The sequence below is a fragment of the Meriones unguiculatus genome, chromosome 8 (assembly GCF_030254825.1).
Source record: "Meriones unguiculatus strain TT.TT164.6M chromosome 8, Bangor_MerUng_6.1, whole genome shotgun sequence".
Classification (NCBI taxonomy): Eukaryota; Metazoa; Chordata; class Mammalia; order Rodentia; family Muridae; genus Meriones; species Meriones unguiculatus.
The window spans coordinates 120,263,313-120,287,039 of record NC_083356.1 but is presented as its reverse complement, the minus strand read 5'-3'; the positions used below and the strand labels follow the sequence as shown (position 1 = coordinate 120,287,039).

Below are 23,727 nucleotides of genomic sequence, written 5' to 3'. Positions count from 1 at the left end.
AGATGGGAAACCTGGACCACAACAAAGCCAGGTTAAGGGTGTGCCATTCCCAAGTGACTGTCAGGAGGAAGAGGGCCGGGGCAGTTTGGCACCGTTATCCTCACCATGGCTGCCACCTGCTCATAGCTGACTGGGGCCTTGCCTGTGTTAGGGATAGCAAAAGATCCTACAGGCGAGAAGTGAGACTGAGCGAAGATGACAGATTTCAGGTACTGGGTCAATGGGGGGCCCCAAACATTAGGATGGAGGATTCTCGAAGCACGAGCCAAAATCTGAAAGGAAGGTGTGCCCAGCAAACATCCAGATGGGAATGGAGGAGGATCTGAGGCAACGGAGCTGGAGCAGGGCCAAGAGAGACAGGAAGAATCTGGCGTGGCTGCTGGACCCTGCATGCTCTGAAGGAACCTCATGGACTCCCATGGCTGCCACCTCACATCCAGTAATATTCCGCCCCGTCATTGCTCTCGCTCCCGTACCTTGCTGCAAGCCCACCTCTCTTCTCACCCTGTGGGCCCATTTGGATAGGCTGCACTGGTCGGCATTCTCCCTCGTATATAAACTCCTGCCTCACACCCCTGGCTGAAGTAGGAAGGCCTTTGGGCAGCCCTCCCACCTGCCGGGGGTACAGACAGGCTAGGCCAGCTGGCTTTGATTATTAGCATGGAGAACAAACCAGAACACCCTCACTTAGGGGACTGTGGGTGGGCACAGAAAGCCTAGGCTGGACTCTCTGAGGTCCTGGATCAGGATCAGGCTCCTGAATAAGACTCCCACTTCATGGGCTGGCCCCACATCTGTGTTGGCAGCTCCTGGCGTGTTCACGGACTGAAGGAGCGTTTATGTCCAGGTTAACTGTGAGCCTTGTGTGTGTGGCTACTTTCCTGGCAAACCTTCTAAGCAAGTTTTAATAAGGTCATTTTCTACTGCCTAAAGGTTTGTCCTCTACAGACTGTTCCAAAGTTTTTTTCCTGAAAAATTTACCCATCACTTCATTCAATAGATATTATTATAAAGCAGCATATCTACTAATTTAGGCAAATTTTAATATGTTTTTTTTAAATAGGAGGACTTTTTGTCTAAAGTTGCCGTATAATCGAGAGCGTCCATATGTTGCCAGTGCTGAGCGACACTCGTAGTAAGCATGGTAGCTCCAGCTCGCGCTGCCCTGGTTTGTGTTGGCTGGCGGAAAGGGCAGACATCTCCTTCTACCATCGTGGAATTAGTTTATAGGGAGGCTCAGTGTCTGCTTTCTAACTGCATAATTAACATTTGAAGTTAGGTTTCTAAGTTGTGTCAGAAATCTGCCTTTGTGTGTGCTCAAAGATTATTCACACAGACAGACTCTTCCACTCTCTTCCCACAGAGCATTGGCTATGGGGAACCCTTGGACCTTAATATAGACCAGTATGCAGAATACAAGGAAGCCAAAATGGGCTTCCCAGGAGACTGAGTTGTAGAGGTAAGACTGACCCCTGAAGGCCGTGGCCAGTGATCAAAATGACAGTGCCAAAGGAGGTCAGCCAACTCAGATCTTATCTAGGACAGATGACCCAAGGGTGACCCTGGGACTCTAGGTGAGACCTAAAGAAAGACATGGCTTAATCGAGAGGAACAAAAATTGCTTGGGAGGCTTAAGTCTATCCTGGGCCATAAAGTAAGTTCAAGGTGAGCATGGGCACCTTTCCCAAAACAAAAGTGTTAAAAATGGGCAGGGAAGTAAAACCACAGGCTGGTTCTGTTTAACAACATCAACAACAACAACAAACTCCTAGCCAAGTTCATGATCTGGGTTACTTAAAATGCAAATATCAAACATCCCCGTCGCTTTCTGTAATTTATCTTCAAACTGCCAAACGCTGAAGTTTTCATTTAAACCAAATTTAAATAAAATTAATTTTCCTCCTGACAATATATATTTTTTTAATGTATGTCACATGAAAACCTTTCACGGAGTTTCCAGGAACTCTGTTGATAGTGGGGCGAGTACCGCACGCTGCGGAGGGATGAGGGGGACCCTCAGGGAGAGATGAAGGGAGTTGTCAGGTGAAGGGAGTTTGGGGTGATATGTGTGCAGATCAGTTTGTTTTAGAATTGGAACTGTGCACAGCTATCCCATTATTGAGACTAACGTGGAAATTATACACGGGTTCTCTAAAATTTAACTTTTATCCGTGAATGTATTTTGGTCCGCTCTCTTTGCTTTTTCCCTCTGTCCTTCCTTTTAAATCATAAATAGCCATTCGTAACTAAGGATTAAACTTTTAAAAACTATATTATTGAGACGGGGAGGAGCATGTCACACAGAACACAGCACATGTGTAGAGGTCAGAGGACAACTTCCTGGAGTCAGTTTTCTCCTGCGGCATTTACACTGGTTCCATGGACCTGGTTCAGGTCAGCAGGCATGCTGGGAACTGCCCTTTCCTGCTGAGTCATCTCCCCTGACCTTTGTGGATTTTGGATAAATTAAGTTTAGATTGTTGTTGTTGTTGTTTCCATCTGCATCAACCGATCACCAGGCTTCCCTTGTCCCTGCCTGAAAGCAGGCAGCTCGTTACTAAAGAACAGACACCACAGAGGTAACTCGGTCACCTCGTCACATGACCTCACAGCCAGATCCCGAGCTCTGCGGTTGTAGATCGTCAGGCACTGGGCTGCTTTTTATGTCAAGCATTAGTTGTTTTCGATGAAAATGAAGCCTTTGGCAGAATTGGTCCAGGAAAAAAACAAAACAAAACAAAACTGTGGAGGAAATAGGAACTAATGTCAGAGCCACAAGGACCTTCTGTTATCTCACCCAGGCCCTCCATCCTCACAAGGAGTGCCACAGCAAAAGCATTTGCTTGGCTCTAGTTTCACCGTGAGGGGGAATAGAGCAGGGTACCACCCTCTGCCAGCTTGTGATAGAGCAGAAAAAGGAGCTGAGGCAGTACATGAGACACAGTAAGTGATGGCCACACTAGCGTGGGAGACACTGGTCACACTTAGTGGTGCTAAGGAAGACAACTCAGTCTTGGGTTGACCAGGGGACAGCCACACTCCAAGGAAGCAAGTTCAGATGAGATCCTGGAAAGGCCGTGTGTGGAGTCCAGTCCAGGCAGCAGGGGGCCCAGAGTGTTGGGTTCTAAAGAGGTTAATGTGCTTGGAAAGGTGTGCACAGGAGAAGGCTATGGGGGCCGCAGGTGGAGGGACACGGAGGCAGGACTGGGCAGGGCAAGGTTCCCAAGTCTTGTCAGCACCAACAAAGATGTGCCAGTCTGGAACTAGAAATGACTATCACCTGGATCCCAAAGCCATGTCCTTGCATTGCTCACCTCCACACGACACCAGAGTGTCTAGCCCTCCGAACAGGAGACGACATCTTAGTGTTCTCTTCTACACTGTTTCTAGCTGGCTGAAGCATCACTCTCTTACTGGTCCTCTTAGCGCTATGCTGGGTGATGAGGAGCCTACCTAACCTGTTACTGAGATTTAGCCCAGACTGGGAGCAGCCAATGACAGAACAGGTGACTGGGAGGAGAGAAAGGACAGAAGCCAAGATCTGCTCAAACAAAGAATTCAAGCATTTGCACACCCCACCATACATGCGCCTCTCAGGCCTGCCCCGATTCTGTAGAAACGTATGATAGATACGCGTTGCCTTATCTTGACAAAGCCGTCTCGGGTTTGCTCGCTGGAACTTGTAACAGTCGTAGGCAAGTGAACCAAGTCATCCTAATCAACAGGTGGGAGGAAGGCTGGGAAGGTGCAATGCATCAACGTGCAAGAATGGTGGGGGCTAAGCCACGCTCTCTGGGGTCTGAGGGGACAAACATCAGTCAGTGTCCTTGCCTAGTGTGGAGTGTGTCTGGACATAGCGAACCAGTCATTCTCTGTGGCTGTCACATGTCCCCTGGTCCTCACAAGGCAGGATGGGCATTAAGGAAAGGGGAAGGGTGAGATCCATATGAATGTTTCTAGAGAAAATAAACAGAGGAGTGTGGGGCGCCTGTCCCCCTCGGGTAAGGGGTTTTGAGGGGCTGAGTTGGAACTTAAAAGAGGCTCACATTTCTCTGAGTCAGTGAGGTCGTCTTGACCCCGAACGCAGTCTCCTCGGCTCAGCTTCCTTCCTGCTGTCTGCCCTCCATGCACAGCAAGAAAGCAAACTCACCCTGGGCAGTTTCCTCTGCAGGGAGGGCAGCCCTGCCTTATTACTTTAGGGAAAACGATCCTTCAGTGGTCTGTGCATCCAGAACCTGTATTATCGGTACAGAAGAGCATTTATGTTGGAATTTTCCACTTCTGTGGTGTGTATTGCTGAAGTTATTGCTAACTTTACAAGAGTTAAAGAGACAGTTCTGTGGGTAAGAGTGCTGGCTGCTCTTGCAGAGGGCTGCTGTGTGGGAGCTCACCACGCTCTGTAACTTCAGTTCCAGGGGATACGGCACCCTCTTCTAGCCTCCTTGAGCACACATTTACATGTACACGGCCTAAACACTCATGCACATATAATAAAGTTAATAAATAAATGTTATTCTAGTGTACAAATGGGGTTTTATACATTAGTTTTCGTTTGGAATAGCCACATGTAAGATCCACCAACTTTTGAAGGTTTCCACGGTTAAATACAATGTCGGCCAACTGTCTCCCTCAACCAAGGAGGCAATCCTTTGACAATAGTGAACAGCTGTATGTGGATGTCAGATGGGCTGCAGTGCATTCAGACCCACTATGACCTTGTTTGTGATGCAGAGTGAACTGTTAGATGTCAGTCAGCTAAGTAGCATTGACCTACTGTGTGCGCCTCACTCCCAGCTAAAACAGCCCTTGGTTCAGTAATTACTAGACTATACTGAACAATAACTTACATTACTTGTCCCAGGAAGCCCTCTGTGGCACCCCCAACTCCCGCAATCAATATTTCAGTCTGCTTAAAGACACCCAGATGTTGCATTTCAACCAGAGCTTCATCGGAGTCTTTGCACTGTCCACAGAAGGCAGATGGAGGCCACCTCACACCTTTTAGAAACCAGTGTCCTCATCTCCCTCTGCTCTCTACACCACAACTGCCTCTCTACCCTCATTCCCAACCTCCCTCTGTTGTGCCATATCGAGGCAGCTCTCAGGTGCTCAGGACCTTCCTTATCTTCTCATCAAAACCATTCTCAGGACTATCAGGGTGCTCCTCTCAAGGCCTCCTGTGCCCTTCTTACTTCTCCACCTGAATGTTTCCTTTATGCTGTGACAGTAGTCTCCATCCTAACTGTGACCTGTGAGGCCCTGCATGCTGAGACCTCATACCATCCTCTCTCCCCTCTCCTCATCCTCACCCTCTATACTGCTGGCCTTGGTTACTCTTACCCTCATTCTTCCTGCTCCTTGACCCTCATCTCTGACTCGATGTCATTTTCCCGACGTCTAAATCTACATCACCCCATCCCATAGCTTCCCAGCCGTGGCTTCAGCCTTCTCTGTTTCCTTTCTAGTATGGCTGTAGATGCTCATGGGTTCATGAATGAGGGGCTGCCCTTGTAAGACCACAACAGTTTTTCAAGGGCTCCCCCCCAACCCCCAAAGCCTCCCTTGTCATGGCCGAGCAGGCATCAGCCAGCCAGCGCCGTCTAAAGGAATGTGTGTTTGTTATCTCTTCCTTCGGTGTTAATGTAACCATGTTCTGGGGAGTGAGACTTGATCTCTGGGTGCTTACAAGTGGTAATTGTTCTTTCAGGTGGTAGTGCTTGTAGAACCCACCCATGCTGGTCAGCATCTTGGGCATCATTGGTATCTCAAGTGGGTTGGCTCATATGGTCATGAGTTCACATGGTCACTTGTAGCTCTTAGCCTCTTAAGAGCCTAGGCTTGGAGGCCACCTTCTATGACAGCCAACATGAGACAGCTGTTCTGACACGCTTAACTCTGTGTTCTTCCTTTCTCCATCACCCTGGAGCCTGCTGTCTCTTCCCTAGACCAGCATGCTATGTAGAGACAAAATAGTATATTTGCTATGTAGTAAAGGCTGGCTTTGAACTCATGATTCTTCTGTCCCCACATCCCAAATGCTGGCATTACAGACACACACCATTACATTATGGAATTATTTTTAAAACTCTATGATTAAGTTATATGCTTAAGATAATTGTAAATCAGAAACATTTTAGATTACAGATGTGACTTTTTTTTAAGCCAATGATGTTTTTATAGTCCCGTTTAGCACACAGATCCCTAGGTATTCTGGGCCTTTATACAATGAGCCTGTCACAGCCTCAATAACATGAAGCCATGTAGAAAACAACCTTTCCTCAAGCTTTGGGTAGGAAATGTCAAACATTCTAAAGTTGTCTTGATTCAGCCTTGGTTTAGCGTTGTTTTTAGCATTATTGCTGCCGTTACCAATTAACTCCTTACTACCCAGTATGTTTGAGCACTTTGATAGATTTTATATCTTTTCCTCACAAGGGTCCAAAAGTTGGGTGTAATTATTCAAGGTCCTTATCTGGGAGATAGGGGCGAACATCTTCAAGCTCACACAGGCAGCATTTGGCAGAGTCAGAATTAAGGCCGCAGGCTTGCATGATGCCAATGTCTGCATGCTTTCCACAACATCAGAGGTCCTCTGCATCCTCTCCTCCCCCCCATCCCCAGCCACTGAAGTTCCTGAATGCAGAGGAAATCAATACATAATGCCTGGGGTCTAGACCCTTTGTAGCTAGGAGTAGCCAGCAGCCAGTTCAGAATTTCTTTGAAGTCGCACGCTTTAATCTTTAAAATTTATGCAAATGTATCTTTCTACTCTATAATATAAATGTATAAAAGTAATCCTTTCAACTACTTGACATGGAATAAAATGGAGACTCCAGGAAGAGCTGCTGTTTATCCTTCTCCTGCCTTGCTGGGTGCCGCTCTGGGGAGCTTCAGGCCTCAGCTGGAGAAGGTCACTGCTGCTCTCCAACAGCCTCAGTACCCATTCCCATGCCCTGAAGAGTGGGGACTCAGCTCCAGAGCCTCAGGCATGCCGCCCACTACAATCTACTCTTCCCCTTGTTTTATTGAAACAGGAACTCAATGCCTCACCCAGACTGGCTTCGATGTTATGATCCTTCTGTCTAGGCCTCAGTTGGTATCTTTTTGTTGTTGGAAAAGCTTTTCGGTGACAGAACCAGCACCACACAGGCAATGCATGGCCACAGACATCTTCACTGTGGAGGGTGGAGCCTTCCAGAGCATTGCCTTGTCAATCCTAAACCAGGCATTGGCTGGTATCGTGTGGAGGTGTTTGAGTGATGCCAGTCTAGTGGGAAGTCTGGAGATACTTTAATCATAGCATGTAAACCTTCAATTTTTATTTTAGGAAACTAAGACATTTTTTTAAAAAATGAAATCGCACTTACAGCTATAATTTATGCAACCACTGAGAGTGAAGGTACTCTCTTTCCCATAGACCTTGGAAGTTGTACGTGTATGATGTGTTTTTCTCGAGGATGCTATCAGCACCCCTCCTCCAGATGTGCAGATCAAAGCTGAGATATCCAGGATCTGACTCGCATGCGTTTTACTGATGAGATTCAAGTTAAAGGACTTGTCTTCAGGTGACCCTGCTCATGAGTAACCCTTTTAGCTTCTGATCTCAGAGGAAGTCAGTGACCCAGACCTGCCAGGTTCTCCTGGACCCCTCTTCTGGTTTTAACCGTCATCAAAATAGCTGCTTTTCTAGCTTCTCTGAGAGGCCGGGAAGGGCATTCCCTAGAGCCATTGGCATCTGTGGCAGGGTGGCCTCGTGGGAAAAGGCATTGACACGCTGGGTCTCAGGACAGCCAACCCAGACTGTGTTGATTTGCTGTGCTCCTGCCTCCCCCCTCCAATAGGCCTTTCTGAAAGAAGTTCTAGATGGGAGCAAAGGGCTTCCAGGAGGGAAAGCTTGAGCTGCCACAGTGTCATACCTGACGCCACGTTCTGAGGACTATGATGCAGGGGTTTAGGATAACACCAGAGCTCAGCATTTTCTTCTCCCCCTCAGAGCTGGTTCCAATCATTCCTCAGCTCACTGCTTCTTTGCCTCTGCTGAGACATGGTCATTTCAGAGCTTGGGTGAGTGGCACTGTGGCCACTTGGAAAGAGCCTGAGTGCACGCAGGCTACTGCACTATTGTAGTAAGCTGGGATCCAGAGAAAAGGTCTGCAGAAAACCTTCAACCAGGATCCCAGAGAAGGCAAAGGGCTCGGCCAGCCACCACGTACCTCAGCTGCTGGTGTTGGGGGCAGTGACAGCCATAAAAACCTGCTGGTTCACCTCTGACAGACTGATATCCTCAGACTTATAGTGACCAGTGTGACTTACATATGTGAGCTTCATCTAGCATGGCCTTCACACTGCCTCTGATGTCTGCTTTATTTTTCAGAAAATGGGAGTTGTTCTTAAACTTCTATAAAAATATGAATTATTGTACAACATAGGTTTATCAACACAGTCATTTTGCTCTTACTTCCCAGTGACCTATGGGTTACATTTGAGCACTTTTAGAAGGTAGCCCAGTATTCAAGCTCTCAATTCTTATGGCCTTGAGAGGACATCATAGTTGAAGGGATCATTCCCTCCTCTGTGTGTCCCTCTATCATCCTACTGATGTCATTATCACTCCCAGTGCCATACGCGCTCTGACACTTAATACTCCTGGAAGCTGACCCCACTAGAAGAGGGATGGCCTGTGTTCTCTCAGCCAGAAATGTTCCAGGCTTGGGTCTGCACAGATGTTCTCTTGATTCTCATCTCTCCCTGGCCACACAAACATAGCACCTGCTTGTTTCTTTAGCGTCTCTCCCTGTACAGACAGAATATCGGTCCCATGCACCTTCCTACCCAGGAACTTGTAGGCAGTACTCTTAGGCTTTCCAGACACTGGGAGCATTTGTATACTTCCCAGAGGGAGGGCCACTAACTACAGAGACCTCATGGAAAGTGGCTCAGCAAGTCCAGCCCTGCCTACTCACTGCGGAGGCCAGACGTGAAAATAGCAGGCGTTCAGATTCTCATAGGATACAGTGTATGGTGTGTGTGAGAGAGACGGAGACAGAGAAAGAGAAAGAATCTGTATATTGGCATAAAGCAATTCCCATTTTATATCAGATGAGGATTCCCTGAGTCAGGAGTTCCACGAGGACACAGGGGATTACTTGACTGCAGAACTCAGTCTTGATATCAGTTTGGAAGACAGGGTAGCTGGAACAATTGAATGGCTCGGAGGCTGAGCTCAGTTGAGCTCAGTTTACAGCCAGGTGACCTTTCAATTTCACTTGGGTCACTTGGGTGTCTTAGAGTATGGCTTCTATGGGGCAGCATTTGGAGAGCACAGCTCCCCAGCAACCATGTGCTTACAATCTAGCCAGGGAAGTCACACAGCGTCATCACTTCAGCTACATTCTGCTGGCCATGGAGAGTCATGAGAGTGGTCCACACCCTCTCGGTTAGAGGGGATCAGGAAAGCACGCAGGGTCAGGTGGAGGTCAGGGAATAGGCTTCAGTCCACTGTCTAATAACAGCAGCCCACACCCATGCAAAATGCACTCCGCTTTCTTGAGAACACCAAAGGATTTCCTATTTTTGGTATCATCCCAAAAGTCCAGGATGCCTTCATCTAAATCAGGACTAGATGTGGACCAGGCACAGACGGGTACTATTTCTCTGGGACCGTCCCCAGTATTGGTCTCCATTTGACACCCATGAGTAAGGTGATAGATACTTGCTTTCTGACACCTGCTGAACATTGGTGATGGCGGGCAGGGACTCTCAACAGACATTCCTCTACTGAGGCAGGTAACAGTCTGGAGTCCATGACACTTGCGCAGTCCAGTTGGGGAAATGGCTTTAGTCCTTGGATTGAGGTCCAGTTTGGCTCCCTGGGAGCTGTTTCTATGCCACCTTTTTTTTGTTTGTTTGTTTTTTAATGGAAAAAAAAAAAAGCCTGTGCCACAACTGACTCATTTTCCGTATGTTCCTTCAAACTCAAAGTCCTTCAGAGGTCCAAACAGTCCCTTTTACTGTATATTGTCATATTTCTCCGTCCAACAGGAGTGCCGTCTACCAAGAGTTGTTTCTTGTGTCCGCAGAGTCAATGGGGCAGGGGCAGGAATTAGGTCAGGGAACAGTGGGAGCAACTTTCTCTCTCCATGATATCTGACCTTCGGAATGCTTAATAGCTAACGTGACCTGAATCGACAGAGATGATTTCACTGACTGACTGTGGGCAGTGATACAAAGTGTGTGGGGGGGGTGGGGGTTGGGGGGTAGGTTGAGAGGGTGAGCCCTGCACGTAAATACGGCCTCTTATTTTTCATAACTCCTTCCTTACTCAAGTTCTCCCCCTTTTGATTGTATGGTTTTTCATTTTGTTTTGTGTGCTTATTGCTTTCATAATGGAAAACTTTCTTCAAATCGAGTTCATTGACATGTATGCGACAGCAAGGAATGGGAGCCGTTCTGGCACACGGCACGAAGCCAGAAGTTCCGGAGTGCAGACGGGGAAGGCCGTGACTCTCTCTATTAGCCCTCAGCCACATTGCCTCTCTCAGAAGCCCTCTTGTTGCTCTCCTCTACTGTCCATCTCGCTTTTCATGGCTGCAGAGCCTTCTGTTTACACCTGGGGACTGTGTATATATAACACACTTCATATTGCCCTGTATTTGTCTGCACAGTATATGCTTGTGTGCACATGTATTCGCAAGAGGAGGCCAGGATGAGTTCCTTTTCTACACACACACACACACACACACACACACACACACACACACACACGCGCGCGCGTGCGCGAGAGCTCACTCCAAAAGCTGTTCTGTTGAAACCGTTGTTGTCTTACTAAGTAAGCTACTTTAAAATTCAGTTTGTTGATGACATTCACAAAACAACTAAAATGTTTACATCAACTGGGCATCACGGACTTTTAAAAAGCCATGACAATGCTGTTTAAGAAGAGCCTTTATCTTTTAGAAATTCCTACCGAGATATTTACTAATTCATTTATATGATATCTAGAATCTGACCCCAAATGATTCTGAAAGGAGTAAGTGGATGTATGTACAGTGAAATAACATCAGCCGCCGTGGGCACGTGGTAGTCTGTCTGTCTGAATGTGTGCTTGAAATCCACAGTCAAGTGTTACATTTGTATAGTAGTGACTCCTCTCCTGTGGTTTTACATCCCCTGCCATCCGCTATGGTCCAACTTCTCCAGATTACAACGGCATATTTGGCGGGAGAGAATGAGAAGAGACCATATTCGCATAACATCCATCGCAGTGTGTTGGTGGAATTGTCGTATTTTATCATCAGTTACCATAAACCCCTCACTGTGTCTAATTTCTACATTAAACTTCATCATATGCCTGTATGACTGGTTAAACATAGTATAGACAGAGGTTGCCCATGGTTGAAGGTCTTGGGGTGGGGACCACGTGGATAATGGGGACCTAATACAGCTAGCACAAGCCTTTGTGCCCCGTGTTTCAGTAATCACATACTTTGTGAGAGCAAGGGTCCTTGTCTGCTGTTCTCTATAGCGTGCCTGGGACACCACACTCAGTGACAGAAATTCCAAACACCCATCTCTAAATTCAGCCCACTCTGTCTTCCCTGGAGGCTTTCCTGGTTCCTGTTCTCTGAGCAGAAGCCCCGGGTATTCACCCTGGGGGAGCCACAGGCCAGGTGCTCTGGGCCTGGAGGAAGGTCAGTGGGCTTCCTGAGTCCATGGGAAATGGCACTGAAGTGCTATGACAAATAGCGCTATCAGTTCCAAGAGACCAGCTCTCTGCAAAATAAACTGGCCCCTTGAACTTTCTTTTAGAAGCCTGTGAGGGAACTGTAAAGCACCCGAGGAAGAACTCGGAGGGCTGAAGGAGGGTCGCAAAGCTTCTTGGGATGTAACAGGTCTCTTAGTCCCTCTCTGAAAATGTTCCGTGGAGAGCACAAGTTAGCCGAAGGCCCAGAGAGGCACCTCATGAGGAAGAAGAGTAGAGGATAGTATAAGAAAGGAGAGATTCAGAATTGGGAAGGTGTCAGGGGAACAGCAATAATCCTGGGTTGGACATTTCCCTGTAGGTATGTTTGAGTGACAAGCTCAGAGACAGGGCTAACCCACTGTCTTAATGTTGGCACACACAGGCTGGTGGAAGGGAAAAAAAAAGAAAAGGGACAGGAGGAACCAGTCGCATCTTGGCTAGAAGGCTCTTCAGAGAAAGCGCCATGACAACACTGTTTAAATCTTCCAAACGGGCCAGATGGTTGCCGGGGTACCGCGTGCCACCAGCTGCCCATTGCTACAGATGAAGTCTTTTCCACTGATGTTTGTGTAACACATATTATGGGGTGCTGGCTCTTTTGATGCTGTTTAACATTTATGCGTGTGTCACTGTAATTATAAACCATAAATATACATGATGCCACACGATCAGCAAAATTGCCCGGCCTTCATTCTGCAAGGGAGGAAGCTGCATTTGTCGCCTGAGAGCATTTACCTTCCATTCTTGGTAAATGCCCCTCCTTCCCAGCCTGATCCCTCCCACACCCACAGACTCCTGGGGCTAATCACACGTATTGTGGAGCCCCAACTTTCAGAGCGTCCCTGGACCGAAAAAAAAAAACAGGGGAAGACAATTCAGGAGCATCTAAATTAAGCCAAATGATTTTATTTGACGACGTAGCAAAAGTGCTCTGGAGGTCACGTAGCACACAGGTGTGCCGCGTAAAAGGAAGGAGGTAAATGGAAGCGAGTCGGCTTCTTTCAAAGAGACAGGTTCCAAGAGGCGCTGCATTTCTTTCGGCTTTGAAAGAGGCTGATTCGGAGGCATTCACCCCGGAGGTAGGCAGCGTGGAGGCTGTGTCTGAGCCCGTAAATACTTCGAGCTGGTTCTCAGGTGCCTGTGCATACGGGGCGGGGTGGGGAGAGGTGAGAACCTCAGCGTTCGGTCCCTACAAACACATAACGTGTAACTGAAGCGGCTGGGTGGAGCCCTGCCCTGGGCAGAGGGCACTGTTCAGTCTCACCCAGGAAGCCTCACCCTGAACCCCACATCTTCAGTTGAAACCCAGACAGCCTACCTCCTGGCTGTATAAACAAGAGACCCGGAGGTTTCCTGACACCCAGGGTGTCTACTCTTTCACACTTAAATAAACGAAGGCTCCGAGAGAGTAAGTACCTGTGTGCTGAGTCTGTGCTCTTCTCTTGCAGAAATACCGACAGTATATGGCCGGACTCCTGGCTCCTCCCTATGGTGTTATGGAAACAGGCTCTAACAATGACAGTAAGTGAAACGTGGACATTTCCTATCTGCAAACTTGTCGTGGGGTATGTGTTTTCTTGTGACTCCCCTGCACCCAAGTGCCGCACACCAGCATGACAGAGTGTGTGTAGCAATCCGGCAGCATCCGCTGGAGAGTGCACACATCGGTGCTCTGTCCTGTGGGGTCTTCACTAGTGGAGAGTGGGCCGGCACTGGTGCAGGCTGGGGCTTCCACACACTGGACGGAGTGTCTCTGTGCCCTCTTCAAAATGAGATTCCATTTTGAATCATCCACATGTGGGTGCCCAGGGACCCATCTCCTGCTCACTTTAGCTCTAACGATCAAAGAGAGAAGCAGAAGCCATTTGTTCTTTTAAGGTGTCCCCTTCCAGTTCGAGGCTTTTGTTAGGTTCTAGGTGCTCAACCACACAGGAAAATGATGGGAAGCTTAACTTCGGCTGTCACTTCACAGATGTATGTGTAGCCAAGTGGTGTGTGTGTTATATGTACACCTTCAATGTACACCAGCAAAAAAATCCTGTAAGAGACCCACCCCTGGCTGAGGCTTAAAAAGGGTGCTGCGGTCAGGTGTGTGGTACTCCTTAAAAGATTTATTTTATTTTTTATATCCATGTCTGTATGTGTCTCTGCACATGAGTGCAGGTGCCCTTAGAGGCCAGAAGAGGGTGTCAGGTTCCTTGAAGCAGTTGTGAGCTCTCTGACATGGGTGCTAGGAAACTGTTTCAGGCCTCTGGAAGAGCCTTACAGGATCTTAACTGCTGAGCCACCTCTTCAGCCCTTCTCCCTCCATCTCATTCCTCCTCTAGGTGCATGTGTGCATTTAGGTGCTCATGCATCCGTGTGTGTGTGTGTGTGTGTGTGTGTGTGTGTGTGTGTGTGTTCGTGTATGTGCGTGCATCTGTGTGTATAAAACAAAGTACTAAGCATGAAGTATCTGAAGTTGTGGTACCCTGACAACCCAGACATGGATGTAGCAGGCAGCATTTCTACCCTCTTCCTTGCTCCTTGAATGCTACTCTCATTCCCAGTTTGTTAGGTTCTGGGGTGTCACCTTCTTGCTTGACAAGAATCTTCAGAGTTCCTCACCTTCTGCCACAGTGTTCCTGTCACTGCCTTTCTCTACAGCCCCTGCCCTCTCCCCACATCTGCCTCCCCGGAAAGGGAACAGGAAAGCCCGAGGCCAGCCCTTTCTTTCGCCTCAATTCCATTTTTTTTTCCTCCCCTGGCTAAGCCAGAAATAACCAGTTCACCAGGAATGCCCAAGTTAAAAAAAAAAAAAAAAAAAATCAACTGTGCTGTCTCTTAGTCATGTGACCTCAGGCAAGACAGATGCTTCATGGCTCAGTTTCCTCCTAAAATTGTTGTACTAAATGAACCGAGTGTTTAAAAGAGTGCTAGGCACACAATAATTGTGCAGAATGTATTAGCTATTATGGCCTCATCCTCCCCCTCCCCCCCAGCTCCACAAAGTCTGGCTTCTGCCCAGCGCTTTTAAATACTCCACAGATAGCCATCACCAAATAGACTCAATGGCTCCCTGTATTCTTATTAATTTAATAGCTTTCTGGCCCTGCTCTCCCTTGGATCTCAGGGCTCGGTTGCAAGATCCTTGTGTTCCTGTGTCATTCTCAAGCCTTAGAATTTTGAGCCTTTCACGGTCCTTCACCTTCTAGAAGCTTAGGAGCCTGAACTTGGCATTCTCTTCCTTTCTCTCCATCTCTCCATCTCTTCAGACACCAGAGACTAGCCTAACCTGTAACCTTCCTGCCTCTGCCTCCTTAGTGTCTCCGGTAACCATTATACAGAGACACCCCTGGCTAGGAGCCCTTTTTGAAAATAAAGGCTTTTCCATGTGCATTCAGCACTTCAGCTACGTGAAAGAGCTGCCATTATTTCCCTTAAGAACACCCACTATCAAGTCAATATTCAGATTCCCCAAACTTAATATCCTTGTCACAATTGCTGAACTGGACCCAGGCAAGTGTCAGCTACTGTATCTGGTTTTGGTGTCTCTTTAAAAAATAATAATTATTATTACAAGTGTCGTTTGTTTTCCTCTTTGTTCCATAAGTGCTTGTGCAAGTATGTGCCATACCACATACATGAAGATCCCAGGCTAATTTGCAGGAGGAGTTAGTTTTCCCCTACCATCATGTGGGCCCAAAAGATTGGACTCAGGTCAAGCTTGCAGCAAGCACTTTTACCTGTTGAGTCATCTCATCACCCCATTTTTTTTTTTTTTTAGATAGAATCTTGCCAAGTACCCCAGGCTAGCCTGGGGTACTTCCTGGCTCAGTCTCCTGAATACTAGGATTACAGATGTACAACACCGATGAGCTGTCTTTTAACTTTGAACCATCTCTTTCCCTCCTTCTCGCTGTTTTGAACTCCCCTGCCCCACAAAGCCTTTTAGTGGTCGCCGCTGCCGCCCATGGAAGGGGGCAATCCGAGCATCTTTACACCTTGGCCCGATGGTCTCAAGACCTGCGTGGCTGAAACGCCACCTTTCTGTAATCACTTCCCAAAGGTGCCCTGAGAGCCAGCCGTTCACATGTAGGCATCCGTGCAAGCATGTCACCTAGTGAACGCCCGAGCGAGGCAGTCTGCTGTGCCCCGGCTCTCCTCAGGCCGTCCACTCTGGTCCCACCGGGCGGCTGCTAGTTGTATAGTTGTTTCCCTGGGTGGATGCAGGATGAATTTCGGGGTGCCGTCCCAAGGCTGCCCGGCCCCTTCGGACTGTGGGATGCTATGGCAGGCGTGCCCATCAGTGCCCCTGCTTCCTGCCTGAGTGTCCTGAGATGCTCCAGGCGAAGGGAACAAAGCTCCAACTAGATCAAGTTTTCAAATGATCTCCTCCAGTCTGAGGCCCCTTGCCTACTGCCCTGCTGCTCTTTGGATGAGCACCACATTCTGTTAAGGATACTGTGGCAATTGGGTGGCCGTACCTGGAAACAGTGGCCTTAGGATTTGGACACTGTAGTTTTGTGGTGCAAACCACTTCACACTGAGCCCCTGGTTGGTAGCAAGGCCATACATTTATTTATTTTTTTCTCTGTACAATACTGCTTGGACCTGCTGCTCCGAGCTCGGTAAGCTCTGCTGAAGATGCGGCCTGCCACAACTGCCTCCTTACCGTGTCCACCAAGAGAAAAAGAACCGGGGCTGCCCGCGGTAGATGCTGACGTAATGTTTGTAAATGAATGAACAGATGAGTACACTGAAGAACGGTGATTTTTTTTTTTAAGCCAAGGGAACTGAGAGGCCTCTTGTCTCGAAACAGCTGCTGCCACGGTCAGCCCTGGCCCGAGCACAGTAGGAAGGGGCTTTCCTCAGAACAGAAGTGTCCTAGCGGGTTGCCTAGGCTGCCCGCACTGGCTTCAGATCACCGGGGCGGAAAGAGGTGGTGTGTAACGTCAAGATGTGTGTGTGCAACCGCAGCATAGATCTCTCTGTCCTCAGCTCTGAGTGTTCTGGTGTCCACTCAGTGTAGTTAGCTGCTTGCATGGTATAAATGAGTCACGGAGAGAGTTTTACCACTGGTAGGGTAAAGCGTATGGTGGAGACAAAATAAGTCTGGACGCATAGCTCTTTGCTCGCAGTCCTTTGATTTAATTACAGTATAGAGCTTTGAAGGGTCTCTCTAAGCCGCCCGTGTAAGCTTTTTTGGGTGCACAGATGGAAAACACCCAAGTCTTATGGGGCTTCCTTCCGCAAAGGATTTTGGTTTCGTTATATAGCTGATCACACGACTCATGGCCTCTCTTGTGTCTCTTTCCTCCCTCTAGGGATTCCTGACAAGGAGAATGTGAGTACCTGCTCTCTCTGCCTAGCTTCTATAAGCTGTCGTAAGGTAAAACCTAACCGTAGTGGCCTTCCGAGCAAAGGGAGCTCTCCATCCACAGTAAACAGAGCAATAAATATTTTTCTAATCTTACTGTGGCATCTTGGGTGAGTCCTTTGAGAGCAGGGTGGCTGTTCCAACATGATTGTCACATGTTTCTGGAATTTGGTCCAAAGAAAGATTATTCTAGAGATAAAGCATATAAGTACCAAGTGTTTTCTTTTCTCCCAGGACACGTATACATCAATAGAACAAATTATTAGAACAGTGTGGAGAAAACCAGTCACTTTCCCTTTGTGGGAATGGAAATGATGAAGGGTCTCTTGATGAATTTGCCTAATTAGATCCAAGTGAGCTAAGGCCAGCATTCTCTTTAAAACCTGAGGATGACTAATGGCTGTAATTGGCAGCTGGGAACCGGTAAGAAAGACTATTTAAGGTACGGCTTCCAGGCCAGTTGTGGTATTGTACCACAGTGCTTGGAAGGCAGAGGCAGGCAGAGAGCGAGTTCCAAGACAGCCAGGCTACACAGAGAAACCCTGTCTCATAAGATAAATAAATGAAGAAAAGTCCAGCTTCCATCAGCACTGCTCAGGACATATGGGAAAGGCATAGCTCAGTGGCAAGTCCCTCGTGCAGATAATGATGGTGTTAATTCTGTTACATACACTCTAGGCTTCCACAGCAACATGGAGGCTTAAGGTTGAAAATGCCAAGGGCGATCATAGTGATATTTGGTTAGGGCTCAGATGTACACCTTGTAATCCTGTTCTGGATTGCTGCACCTAAGTGGCCGTTTTCTTAATTGTTACCCTTCCCTTTCTCTGCTCTCAGTCCTGAAACTGTGGACATATATACAGTCTTATTTAAATTCAAGTTATCTGTGTATTCCCTTTCAGAGAGCTGACTCTGTAAGCCACGCTGTTTTCAAAACGCTAGGTCCTACCCCGCTGCTTGAAACAGGGGTTCCAGTCTTAGCAATGCCACTATAAATGTCATACCGAATTTTGACTTTATTTAGCTCAGCAAAGCATTTCAGAGCCCAGCTTTGGGACTTGTACAAGCTACTCCGTTTACCTAAACACTCTTGTCTCATTTTTAAAACGTGGCTCTTAATCAAGACCGCCTCAAAAGTCTATGATGAATGTTGAATGAGATCATTTATGGAAAGCATGGAGTGAGAGCAGTAGCGCTGAGACATGTCAGGACTACTTTTGTAATTGTTATTTTCTCAAGCACTGTATTACTTTCTAGCTACTTTTTCTCCCTTCTAATGCCTTTGGTGGCCCTCCTTAAAATGCTTTTCTTTAATGAACCTTGCCGTCTATCTTCTGCTGTTTAAAACAAAGCAAATAACAACAACAACAAAACCCAAGTCTGTATGTTTAAAAAGCCCAGAGGACTGGCTTCACAAGATTCATGAGCATCAGGCTACAGTGGAGAGTAGCAAGCTGATCCTGCCACCATTTTGGATGCAGAAGGCCCAAAGCATCCACACTGTAACAAAGAGCCTTCGGAGTGTGAGATAAATCAAGATGGGAAAATGGCCTCGAACTTCCCCACCAAGGGACAGCTGGTGGCTTGGAGAGTACACAGAATGCCTGAGCCTTGGGGAGCTAACTCGTTCTAAGCTTCAAAAGGAAATTCCATCACTTTTAGTCTCTGGGTGACCTTTAGGTTGGGACCCCCTACAGTGGAATCCACAGGCTCAGGGCTGTAAGCAGAGGACCTAAGAGCTGTTATGTACTCAGCTCCAGACAAGATAGGAATCTAAAGTATGCGGAACTTCAGGTCCCAACGAACTGTGAGCAACATATTTTCCTGAAAGATTTGGGGGACTGGGCAAGCTGACAGGCTGGCATTAGTGCTAGCAGAAACTGACTGGGATTATTCTCGACTCTTCTCTAGCAAACCATCAACCACATGTACTCTGAACTAGCAAACAGAATAGATGTAGTGATACCACATGCCATTTGGGAAGGTCTCCAGTGCAGTCAAATATAAGGCAGAGGAGATGAAAGACATTCATGAGTAGAGTCGAAGTTCCAGAGAGATAAAACGAGGCCTAAGAGCCTTAAAGTGGGGCTAATTGAAATGTTTTCCTTTAAAGGGACAAGTTGGGATATGATGTTTTCTTTTATCCTTTCTCTTCTCTAAGTACATGCTGAGAGACACTGTATCCCCACGTGTCCCTAAATAAGGATAATACGCCTGTGGGATGAGACGAAAGTGCTCAGGTGATTGCTTCGGTGTCTGGACAGAGTCTGTGTAGAAAGAATCCATTCTCCTCCCTGGCTTCCACTCAGAGTTTTGTCAATCACCATGTTTAACTTTTAATCAAACACAAGGACATGAATATGGAGGGTTTGAACCACCTTGCCAGCGCTGTTTTGTTTCCAGACCTGGTCTTCCTGTGAAAGAGTCTTACTGTGCCGAAATGGGACCTTGTTTTTCATCAGTTCCACAGAGCCACTTGCTGGATTGTTCTGTCTATTGCCCACCCTGAGGGCTGGGGCCATCAACATGGGATGGACCCAGGACACTGGACCTATGCAATGAGGGAGAGAGAGAGGTATTAGGAAGAGGACTGTGGCGCGCATAATGCACCTGAGCTGTCTTCACACTGCTGTGGTTGTTTACACCTGCTGGTGTTATTAAGAAAGCCCTCTCTTTGATCTGTGTCTTTACATGCCAAATTTGGCTGACCGTGTTTAAAACCGAGGTTAAAAACCCCAGGTACAGGCTTTCCAGCTAATGTGACAGCTAGCTTTTAAGGAAAGGAAACTTTCTGTGAGATTTTTGTCCCCAAGGAGATTTTGTTGTTTGTTATGCTGAATCTGTAGACAGGCAACTGCCAAGAGGTTTTGTTATTTTAGAAGGTTCCATTCTTTCTGTGTGGAAAAAGCAGGAAAATAGACTCTGTGATCAGGGGGCTGCTGGAAAAAAAAAATCCCATTTCCTGAACTACCAACATCTTCTTCCCACTTGAAGTGTTCATTCCTAGGCAGCTGCAGAATTAACCGGGGTTGCCTGTGGGGGAAACAGTGAGCATTACAGCAGGGGCCCCTCGAATTTGATGCTGATCCCAGGAACCAGCAGACCTAGGTACACCTAGGAAGGAGCAAGCATGCCTCCTTTCCAGACAACTGGCAGGCCTCATGTAAGGGGATTACTCTAAGCCAGAGTTTCCCGAACTCCTAAAGATCTTGAGATGTGTAGACAGAGAATTGTTTGAGGGAGATTTAAGGTTTTAAATCGTAACTTGGTAAGGACTCAGTTCACCGTTTGTGAATTACCTCATTAAGGAGAGGACGGAAGAATAGATCAGGCAACTGTTACTCAGGATGTTAGGGGGTGTGAGCAGTGTTTAGTGACATTTCTTTCCCTTAACTGCTATCATTTGTCAAGGTTAGACAAAGCAGACTGAATGTCTTCCAGCTATTATTTTACTGTCATCTTGCAATTCTGGGCCAGTTGAAGAGAAAGGAAAGTGTATGTCCCCATGCAAACTTAAATCATGAAAACCTCTGTTAGTCCATTAAAACCAGGAGAACCCTTTCAGTTCCAGCTTTAGCACAGCTGCTGAGTTCACGTGGTTTTCTGCGGAGCACACTTTAAAGATCCTGCTTGTAAAAAGCTTGCAACAGGGCCAGGGCCTGTGAAAACATCCTGCCCTGGGTTCAAGGCTTGCCTCCAGGAACTGTTTTCCTCTGTCTTGGGGTCTTTGTGGTTTAACCAGGTTCTCAGAGCTAGCACCAGTGAGATCTGAATGCAGAGGCTGCAAAGAGAGCTCTCACGGAACAGAACAACAAAATCCTGAAGCCTTAGAAAACCCTAAGCCTGCCTTTTCTGAATCTGAAGGGCAAATTGCTTATCGCCAGAGTGAGGATTAGATTGAGTCGGAGTGTTCTTGGTTCCTGCAACTTGTGTGCTATGTAAACACTCATTTTGAAAGCTGGCCTATTAGGAAGGGTAGCCCAGCCAGCCAGCCAGCCAAGACTACTTCTGCCCCACCTCCCAGAAAACACCAGTGACTTCATGGCCAAGGCGCCAAGGACAACCTCAGCTCTCCAGCCTCCGAAGAGATGTTTGCTTTTGTATTTGTGAGTTATGCGTTTTATGGGAGGAATGTTCCTGCGGGGGGGGGGGGGGTTTCTGTGCCTTTTCTTCCCTCCCTTCCTCGGCTGCTCTAGAAGCGGACAGTTGTGTTTCTCATGCCGATTCTCACTAGTTTCTGCAGTGACGTGCTGTAAGATGGCCTGTAGCTGCTGTCGGTCTAGCTAGGAAGTGGTAGACCTAGGCAGCTCCTGAAAACTGGCTCTCCCTCAGTTAGTTCAGGTGTTGTTGACATCTGAATGTTTTCCGAGTTGGGGCTGATACCTGCTGTGAGTTTGTGTGGTGAAGGGGCATGCCTTAGGACATCCTGGGTGGTGCCTCACTGGATATTTTAGAATTGCCTTTTAGAATATTATGGTTCTATCGGATGGTTGTTTCTCATTTCTTCACGGTTATCTTGACTCAGAGCTTACTCACTGCAGGTGGCTTTGCTGTGCTTCCGGCACTGGGTTGTGTGTCCAGAATATTCTTGCCTTGCCTTCAGTGAGTAGAACTTGACGGGAGCGGGAGATAACAGAGAAACGGGGGCCAACGAATAATAATGATGCCAATGAAGGAGGCCTGACATCGCCCCCATCTCCTGGCCAGTAGCCTCTTCCTGCTTTCATTTTGATAAATGGCGTGTCGTGAGATGAAGCAGTTGATGGATTCTGCTGCTGGGAACCAGCTCCATTGTTGGTGAGGCAGAAGAGCACCGTGCCATATCTATGCTAAAGCCCCGCCCTCCTGCCTCCACAGCTGAGGCTGGAGCCTGCCCTGCTGCTCTTAGAAACCTTCTATCGTGCACTGCAGAGAATCATCTTCAGCCTCATTGTGGGTGGCTAGAGCAATCTCAGCTAGCTAGAGCTAGCATTTTTCAGGTTTGAGGTAGCTGAGTTTTTATCATTCCTATTTTGAGAACTTGTGACCAAATTGCAAGTATGTCTTGTGGTAAGGACAGTAGACAGTTTTTCTCAGCTGAGATGGACTGGTCTATGGTCTCTCTCTCTATATGTTTGTTTACATGTGTATAGGTGTTTTGCCTGCATGTATGTCTGTGGGCCATGGGTGTGCCTGTTGTCCACAGAGGTCAGAAGAGAGTATTTGACCCCTGGGACTGGAGTTATAGGTGGTTGTGTGGTGCCATGTGGGTACTAGGAATCAAACTCAGGTCCCCTGAAAGAGCAGCCAGTGCTCTTAACTGCTAAGCCATCTCTTCAGCCTCTAATATTTAGAACTTGAATTTCATGTCAAGAAAGCTTTCCTGAGTCCATGGATAGTACATTTTAAAAAATAATTCTTTTTGCCCTTAGGGAAAATCATATTCACAATAGTTTCTAAGTTGATAAATGTTTACAGATGTACACATGCTATATGTATACATACATATGAATTTGTGTATGTAGAAAGATATGTGACTATTTCTATTCTTTTACATTTTGTAAACCTGTCCAATCACTGTTAGTACTATGGTTCGGGTTTGTGCCAGTTTTCAGTACTATTTAAATTCTTTTCACTACAGTATAATTTTATTTTCTATTTTCTTTCAGTCAAAGAATAACTTAGAAATATCCATAGATATTTTAATATATCAGTAGAATATATTATCAACTTGTTCAAAACTTTTGAATTTAACACACATTGTTGATTTATCCCAGGTTCTGAATGAAACCTGGTACTTTCCATCAGGTACAGCAGCCCCAAATGGAGGGAGACACAAGAAAATAATAATAGGATGCTGTGGGTGCCCACAGGACTGCAGAGTGTGGCCTTAAAAGCTCTTCAGCCCTGACAGCTTCTAAGTCTCCTCCTTGGTTTGTTGTCTACAGAATGAGGCCACAGCAGTTCACGCCAGGTCAGGAACTGGGGAGCATTGTTGTCACACTGCCATATGGTATCTGGTTTGTGGAAGTACACACAGTATGGCAGGGCCTTTGGAGATCAGGGTAGGAGGTTGGGGGGACTCAGAGCATCCTCATGGAGAAAGAAGGGGAAATAAAAGGAGAAAAGACATTTTCGGCCTTGAGCATTACAAGAACAAAGGAACTGAGTTTGAGAACTTTGTTTAGTAAGTTTAATGTCATCAGATCTAAACTTAAAAACCTTACCTTCTAAACCTACTTTCCAAGGCACAGGTGCTGGGGTCCAAGCACCCTTCTCTTAGATTTATCTAATTTGTATCTAGAAGGGAAATTAGCTTAACGTTTGTTTTTCCTGAAATCCTGCCTTCTTTTCAAAGTGACAAAAGTAGGTTGCTGATGTCCCCCTGTTCACTCTGACCATCATCTCCTTTCCTAATTGTGAGGTTGTTGCTTGCTCACGCTTCTGTTCCTTGCTTCCCCTCATCTTTTGAGTGAATTATTTTGCCAAGATATCTATTGAATTTTGCCCTTTTTTTTTCCTTCCTGTTCATCAAGGTCATTTAAATTTTCAATCCAGTTTTCCTACCTGTCCACCATCCCACCCCACTGGGTGTCATTTCTAAATGTGATAATAATGTTTTTGAGTCTGTTTCTGAAGCATGAAT

General features: G+C 47.0%; 1 protein-coding gene across 6 annotated transcripts in view; it reads left to right on the top strand.

Moving 5' to 3' along the window:
- The window catches only part of Rapgef4 (Rap guanine nucleotide exchange factor 4), a 266,011-nt gene that overhangs the window by 135,792 nt on the left and 106,492 nt on the right, over positions 1 to 23,727 (top strand). For all 6 annotated transcript variants that reach the window (XM_060390453.1, XM_060390452.1, XM_060390454.1 and 3 more), the window contains 2 exons: positions 13,192 to 13,264; positions 17,050 to 17,069. In XM_060390453.1, the coding sequence (XP_060246436.1) occupies positions 13,192 to 13,264; positions 17,050 to 17,069 (93 nt within the window). The remainder of the gene's footprint in view (positions 1 to 13,191; positions 13,265 to 17,049; positions 17,070 to 23,727) is intronic.